General features: G+C 36.0%; 1 protein-coding gene across 2 annotated transcripts; it reads left to right on the top strand.

Moving 5' to 3' along the window:
* Positions 1-388: 388 nt before the first annotated feature.
* LOC112754712 (uncharacterized) lies at positions 389-3,856 on the top strand. 2 transcript variants are annotated; one of them, XM_025802450.3, is made up of 3 exons: positions 389-895; positions 1,463-1,975; positions 3,132-3,856. In XM_025802450.3, exons 1-3 carry the CDS (start codon positions 626-628, stop codon positions 3,366-3,368), a joined length of 1,020 nt encoding a protein of 339 aa, XP_025658235.1. In that variant the 5' UTR covers positions 389-625; the 3' UTR covers positions 3,369-3,856. The 2 variants fall into 2 exon arrangements, with proteins under 2 accessions (XP_025658235.1, XP_025658239.1); XM_025802454.2 differs by having other exon boundaries at positions 398-895; positions 2,726-3,856.
* Positions 3,857-7,638: the final 3,782 nt, after the last annotated feature.

Raw genomic sequence — 7,638 nt, 5'->3', positions numbered from 1 at the left:
GTATTATATTTACTTGTTTGTATGTTTTAGTTAGTAATTATTATTCATATATTGTATTATTTTATTTTTGTTATTTAGAGAGAGTTTGATTAAAAATATTTTAGGAATAAATAAGTTTAAAAATATGAAAAAAATATTTTTATCGAATTCTTTTACATAGAAATATGATTAAAAAGAAAATGTTTAATTATGCGGATATATCCAATATCCGATCCGATTCGTAAATGTGCGGATCGGATCAGATTCGACACTAAAAAGTGCGGATATCATATCCGATTCGATGCGATGGAAATTGTGCGGATCGGATCGAATTTTCGACCATATCCGATCCGATCCAATCCGCGGACACCCCTACTAAGGAGGGACCGTAGAAGGCACAAGGCAAACCCTTTTGCATAGGTTGACATGGACGAGGGTAGCTTAAGACAAAAGAATTGGAAATTTTTAAGTTAATAATTATGTAATTAATTAAAAAAAATAGTAAAAGAATTTTCAAGAATAATTAATTTTTTAAGCAAATAATTATTAATTAATTTTTTAATTAATTAATAATTTTTTAACCAATTTTTTTAATTCATCCATTTTTTTTATCTTCCTCTCTTCAATCTTCATTTTCCTCTCCAAAATGGCCACTGTCTTTAGAACCCCCATTCTCCGGCCACCTATCCTGCCGCCGCGCTCCTCCTCCTCTTCTGCCGCCGCCGCCACCAAGCCCTCATGCGTTGCCTTTCCCTCTTTCAGACAAACTGCTACCCGCAGAAGGACCACTCTGCCCCTCACCACTTTGCGGTTCCCTTCAATTCCTTCCCTGCGCTTCACGAAGTTCGCCCCTTTCGCTTTCGAAGGAGACACCGAGGCCTCGCCTCAAGTTCAAGAGCCTGAGGTTCAGCTTGAGGTGAGTTTCAATTTGGAATTAAATTTAAGTTCTTTTTTTTTTGTTTCCTTTCAAATTTTGTGTGTTTGGGTGAAATTGGAACCCAGTTGAATTTCGGATTGCAAAATTTCTTGGTTTGAGAAGGACTGTACTGGAATGAGAGACTTTTATGTTGACTTACTTTGAAGTAGTGTGTATCATACTTTGCATTTTGTGATGCTATATAAAATTGAGGCGATATTCAATGGTATATTGATAATATGATAGTTTTATTTTAATTGTTTATGATACCTGAGGAAAGCTATAATCTTGGACAGTTCCAGAATACAAATTTATTTTGGGCAAACTGTGACTCTGAAATTATGAACTTTAGATTGTGGTTGGATATATTATTTTGAAAAAGGAAAACAAAAATATTCTGGTTTTGTTCTCTTAAGAAGCTTATCTAAGAATCACACACAATGCATACCTATCTTTGATATTTGCAACTTTTACTATCTCGGATAAAGAAAATGATGAGTCAAGAGTTTTTAGGATTAGTTGATTTTCCGTGTTCTAGCTCAGTTTTCTGGCGAACTCTTGTAACAGGATGGTGCTGTTGATGTAGAGGACAGTGCTAGCCATAATGAGGTTAGTGAGGCTGATGAAAGTGAGGAATCTTCACCCTTGCAAGAGTTACTGCAATCTTACAAAGAAGCGGTAGCTAATAATAATGAAGCCATAGTTGCTGAGCTGGAATCATATTTGAAGTCCATTGAAGATGAGAAAATAGGTCTTGAAAGGAAAATAGCTTCGATATCTGCAGAGTTATCAATAGAGAAGGATAGGATTCTAAGGATTAGTGCAGACTTTGACAATTTCCGGAAGAGAACCGAGAGAGATCGCCTTTCTCTGGTCACTAATGCACAGGGGGAAGTTATGGAGAGCTTGTTGCCTGTATTGGATAATTTTGAGAGAGCAAAAACTCAGATCAAGGTGGAGACAGAAGGAGAGGAGAAAATAAACAACAGCTATCAGAGCATATATAAACAGTTCATGGAAATTCTTACTGCACTTGGAGTTGAACCAGTTAAGACAGTTGGAAAACCCTTTGATCCATTGGTAAGTTGGTAATAAGTTTATTTTATTTTATTTTATTTTTATTTCCAGGATGTCAAACAAATTTGACTTTTCAATTGAGAAGAAACTCTTATTATCATGTAGGTTATAATGTTTTGTCCAAAAATAGAACCCCTCCCACCCTCTTTTTTTTTCTTTAGATTTTTAATAGAAGGATAGTTTTAAAACAGTTAGTATTTATTTAAGTTGTGTTAGTAGTTTAGTAAAAAAGACCCATACACTTGCCAGTGTAATTGTCGATTTCATTTGGGGACACTTTGCTCTTATTCTGTCTGGTTTGTTGGTTTGAGATGAAAATGGAGTCCAAGGTATTTTAATAGCTTCCATTGTTTGAATTGCTTAAATTTTAGTAGGATGGAATGGTTAGTGATGGAATTATTTCCTCCCGATTCCATTACAATTCCCAATTTTTTGGTCCTCCCAATTTGGGTGTCTTGTGATAGAACCTATTTTTTTATTGAAACAATGAAGTAAAAAAAATACTCTATTTTCCTCTTCCATTCCACAACCTTGTGTTCCATTCTTCTCTACTGCATTACTTACCATTAATTCAAACATATTGAGTTCTGTTTGACTTGTTCAATATGATTTGTCTTCCTTGGATTATCACTGTGAGATTTTGAAGTCTTTTTCTCCTTATATGAAAATTATCTCAATGTTTTAGAAGTATATTGTTGGCCCTATCCTTTCTTCTGCATTTTTGCATAATGATGTCATACATGATTGATGCAGGCACGGAAACCAGTTGGCTCGAAATTCAATCAACTTTTTCAAACGCTTAATCAAGCTTATTCAGGTTTCATGAAGACCTGGATTCGTTTTTAACTCGGCAATTCTTGATTATTTTGAGCCAACTTGGTGAGTCTGAATCTGTATGACAAAATTGCCAAAAAAGGAGAGCATTGTAGCAAATTATGTATGTGAATCTCAACACATATTTTTAGAGAATTATATTTAGCTGGCTGCTGTAAGATTATAGAACTTTGAAATCGCTTGCATCAGCCACTTCATTGAATGAAACGCAATGCGTTAGTCTCTTTGAATATTTCATGTGGTGATCTTCAGAGGTATGAAAGACTGATTGATATTCATGATAAATTTTTCTGATAAATTATAATTTGCAATTTACTTGTAAAAGCTACATGAAGCAATTATGCGCGAGGATTCAACTGAGTTTGAGGATGACATCATAATCCAAGAATTCAGGAAAGGTTTTAAACTTGGTGACCGACTTTTGCGACCATCAATGGTGAAGGTATCAGCTGGTCCGGGACCTGCAAAGCCTGAGCAAGCACAGCAAGAGGAGCAAGTCGCAAGTGAAAATTCTGAGGCTCTTAAAGAAAACAATGGTAGCACAGAAACAGAGTCTTCTTGAAAGGTCAAAAGTCACCCTTTTGCCTGGATTCAGTTTTGTACAAGTATGTCAGTTAAATTTAGAGGAACATAATGTTGGATGTTACTCGAAGGAATGTTTCAGCCAATTTTTCTTTCAAAGAAAGTATTATCTGAGGTTTTGAATTGTGATTTCAGATTTCAGATTTCAGATTTCAGATTTTTCAGCTTTCATGGCCTTGGTAGAGATGACTAATTTTTTACGGAGTTACTGTTTTTCTGCAAGGACCTGAGTAAGTCACAAATTTGCAACTGATGAAGTGCTTTATACCATTTGTTAGGAGTTTAATAGCGTGAACTTTCAGATCATTCGATTAAAGGTCATTATGATTTTTTGGCAATTTTTTCACCACATTACTGTTGCACATTTCAAAGCTAAAGAAATATTGCATGATGTAGTGGTGTGAATTTGAATTCCTGTTAATATTGGGACGTTTTAATGATATGAAACGAGTGATGGTAATTATAACATGTTTGTGTGTACCCCGCGTGTGTCGGTGCGCCTATCTTTCTTATTTTATTTATTATCCAAGAAACTAAGAATCATATAATTAGTCAATTCTATATCATAATCGGGTTATATCCCGTTCATATATCATAGTAGGAAGGGGAACAAAGAGGTTCGGTTGGAATAAGACGGAATCATTTTTTATTTTTATTTTTTTACAAAGATAGGAGATTCGAACCCGCAACCTCTTAATTGAGTATGGAGAGATTATGCCATTTGAGTTATTATTCATTGGCAAAAATTTAGAAAGATATGTGACTTGAATCCGCGACTTCTTAATTGAGTATAGGGAGTCTATGCCATTTGAGCTATAACTCATTGGCAAAAAATTTAAAAAGATAGGAGACTCGAACCACAACCTCTTAATTGAGTACGGACGAAATTATTTTTGTTACACCCTATTATTTGTTAAATTTAAATAATGAAACACCATATTAATCTATTGAATTGAATTCTACTTCTCTTCATTATTTGTCACCGATCTATAGTGCTTGTAACACAATTGCGGTTGCGGGCGAAGGATTGTATATAATTGAGTGAAATTATGATTTTGCCGATATGCTTTTTATCTTTATTTTTATTTTTAAGTTTTTTGGGTATAATCCACAAATATGTTTTTTTAAACGAACAATGCTAGAGAACTAAAAGGGTATTAGGCAAAAACCAGTTAAAATATCTTTGAATGAATCCAAAATCTCTACGAGTTAATATATATGGATGTTTTTTCTGCTAAGTATCAGAATATTTCTTTTTCATACTAAATGGATGTTCTTTTATATATTTTTCGAATTTTTTTATATTGCAAATGTGAATATCTCTATTTCTTTAAGAATTTTATATTTTTTTAAAATTTTATAGATATTTAATTATTTTTGCTAAAATATAACTGGATATTTCTTTTGTTAAGTATTAGGATTTTTTTCATATTAAATGAATGTTTTTTTTTATATTTCTGTAATCGTGTAGTTTGTAGTCTCTTTAATAATCAAAACTATACCTAATATCCCAAAACGTAGAGAACAACATCGTGATGATACTGCTACCGTGCGACTACTGTGAAAGCCATTGACAATCCAAACTTCACATGATCACCTGCATCATAGTACCCTCCAACCAAGTCCACCTTCAAAAGCAAAAATATATATTCTGTGCAGCTCTTTTTTAGTCTCTACTTTTCGAAGCATGTGGGCGAACGGTTAACCCGGTTAACGGTGCCGTTGGATTACTGTGGACTGGAAACTGTCACGTGTGCCAGGCTGCCGTTGAAACGGTGCTCTGAGGAGGCTCCCTCAGGCCTATGCTGGAGCTACTCGGTCTCGACGCGCCTGTTCCTGTCGCTGCTGACGCCGGCTCCGAGGGAGAAGTCACGTGCGCTGACGCGCGGAAGCTCCGAGACCTGAACCCGAGTCCGAACATAAGGTTCACGAGCTCCTGATCTGGTAAAGACAGTTTCGGCTGGAAGTGGAAGCGATCGGAGGAGTGGGTTGCAATGGGGAGGCGGAGAGAACCTGACGGTGAGAGAGAGAGGTCTGTGTGTGTAATTGTCGGAAGTGGGTGGGTTAATGTGAGAGAAAAGAGAAAGATTTTTATAGGTTTTAATTAGGTTTACTGAATCAAATTTAAATTTTTAAAATTTAAAATTTAAAAAATTTAAAATAAATTATTAATATAAATTAATGTGGTTCTGTTTAGTTTTTTGCTAGTAACCTCTTGGTTCCATATACTTTTCCTTTCTAAACTGTATGCCACAGAGATTGAATAAATTGGCTTGCTCACATTAATCTCTACCAAATTGAAGCCAAGCCCATCTGTAGATGCTAGACACCGTCTTCGACCCTATTCCCATCTGCCCCCTTCTTGATGAAATTAGATGTATTCGGTGATCAAAATTTAGTCAAATTGTGTAACGAATGGTTATCAAATTCGCCTAAAATTGTATAGGAACTAGGAAGGTTTCATTTCTTTAGGTTGTTTTTTTTCAAACCCAACAACACACCACAAGAAGAAAAACCGGCCTAAAGAGACCCACCCACCCCCTAATACATCGAAAGCCGCCCCAATTCTCCATAACCCGTCCCAGATCATGGTTTTGAAAATTGGACCGAACCGGACCGGCCGATCGAATAAAAAACCGACGATGAAAATGGTCCGATCCGGATAATTGCTCATTCGAAAACCACTTGAAAACCGCTGAATCGGCCGGTTGGATCGGATTGGTAACCGGCCGGTTCTTGTTAAACGGCGCCGTTTTGATGTTTGTTTTTGAAAAAAAAAAAACCCAATGTTCAGCCCTCACTCCGCTCACCCCCCTTCCCCCAACACCCCCCCCCTCGTGCTGTCGGCGCAGTTCAGAATCACCCAACCAAAACCCTAGGTTCTCCCTGCAACGGTTCTGCCGCAGTGCCGCCGCCTTCCGTGCTGTCGGCGCCTCCGCGTCCTCTCTTGTAGCCCAGGCCCTCTCTTGTAGATCGGCGTCCTCCTTCCCCCTGTCCCTGTCCTCCCTGGCTTCTTTGTTCAAGGCTTGGAGCAGCTCGCCGCCGTGTCGCCGGTCGCCGTTGTCTCGCCGGTCGCCGTCCGTGTCTCCGTCGAAGGTTAGCACTGCTTTCACTTCTTCAGTTCTTCTCTTCCTTTTATGCTCTGTTTGCTGAATTTTGAATGTGAAATTGTGAATGGATTAATGGAAATCAAATAATTGATTTTGTGCTGCTGCTCTTTTTTTAATTCCTGAAATTTTTGTTGAAATTTTCTTGTTGCTGCTAAAAATGGATTAGGGATTACTTGTTGCTGTTTTGTAATTAGGGATTATGCTCTGTTAGCTTTATTGATTTCAGGTTTAGTGTGATTAGGGATTACTTGTTGCTGTTTTGTAATATTTGTTGCTGAATGCTAAAATGGAAATCAAATCAAATACTGTTTGTTGCTGAATGCTGAATGCTGAATGCTGAATGCTGAATGCTGTTGGTAGTATTAATTTTGTGCTGCTATTAATTTTCTGGCTGTGCTGTTGCGGTTTTTAAATTTGTGAATGATTCATTAATTTTAGTTATGGATGATAGTATTAAATTATTAATCAAGAAGCAATTGGTGATAACAATGCATCTGCCAATAATAACTGCCAATCTTCCTATTTCGAATGATGCTGCTAATCCTAATACTCCTAGTTTTTCTGATTAAAATGAATGATGGAATTTTTATTGTTGTTGAATTTTTGTTGTTGAATCTTGTTTCCATTGAAAAAAAGAAATAAGAAACTAAAAGGAGAAGAAAGCTTCCACAAACTATAGAATATTAAGAATTAATTCCCACAAAAAAACATAAGCAAATGTCATGAGTTATGCAAAATATATAGATTGTTAATAACCAGTAGTATAAACAAATTACATGAATTCTAAGTTTTGAAGTTTATTAATGATTATGTTTCACAGCAATAGCATAAGCAAAATGTCTATGCTTCCACAAATTATAAACTGTTAATATCTAGTTTTGTACAAATGTTTTCTCTGCTTTAGATGTTGAGTGTTGCTAATTCCCCAAATGTCAGTGCTCAACCCTGCATATTTGGTCTATGTTCACTTATCTTTTCAATCATTTGGTTGCCAAAGAATCAAGGATACTTATTTGTTTTTTTAGTGAGCTTCCAGTCAATAAAATTGTTGAATGTGACCTCTATGATGTATTGTACATAAGATGCTTTTCCATTAAAACGGTCATATATATTTGGTAACAATTGTAATTGGAAACTTTC

Source organism: Arachis hypogaea, chromosome 16, assembly GCF_003086295.3.
Source record: "Arachis hypogaea cultivar Tifrunner chromosome 16, arahy.Tifrunner.gnm2.J5K5, whole genome shotgun sequence".
Classification (NCBI taxonomy): Eukaryota; Viridiplantae; Streptophyta; class Magnoliopsida; order Fabales; family Fabaceae; genus Arachis; species Arachis hypogaea.
The sequence above is the reverse complement of the archived record's forward strand: the minus strand, read 5'-3'. Positions and strand labels throughout refer to the sequence as shown.

Bases quoted from the DNA above. Each gene is read 5' to 3' on its own strand.
- LOC112754712 (XM_025802450.3), top strand. From the start codon at position 626: ATGGCCACTGTCTTTAGAACCCCCATTCTCCGGCCACCTATCCTGCCG. The intron at 896-1,462 runs GTGAGTTTCAAT...CTCTTGTAACAG, and splicing joins AGCCTGAGGTTCAGCTTGAG to GATGGTGCTGTTGATGTAGA. The intron at 1,976-3,131 runs GTAAGTTGGTAA...TACTTGTAAAAG, and splicing joins GAAAACCCTTTGATCCATTG to CTACATGAAGCAATTATGCG.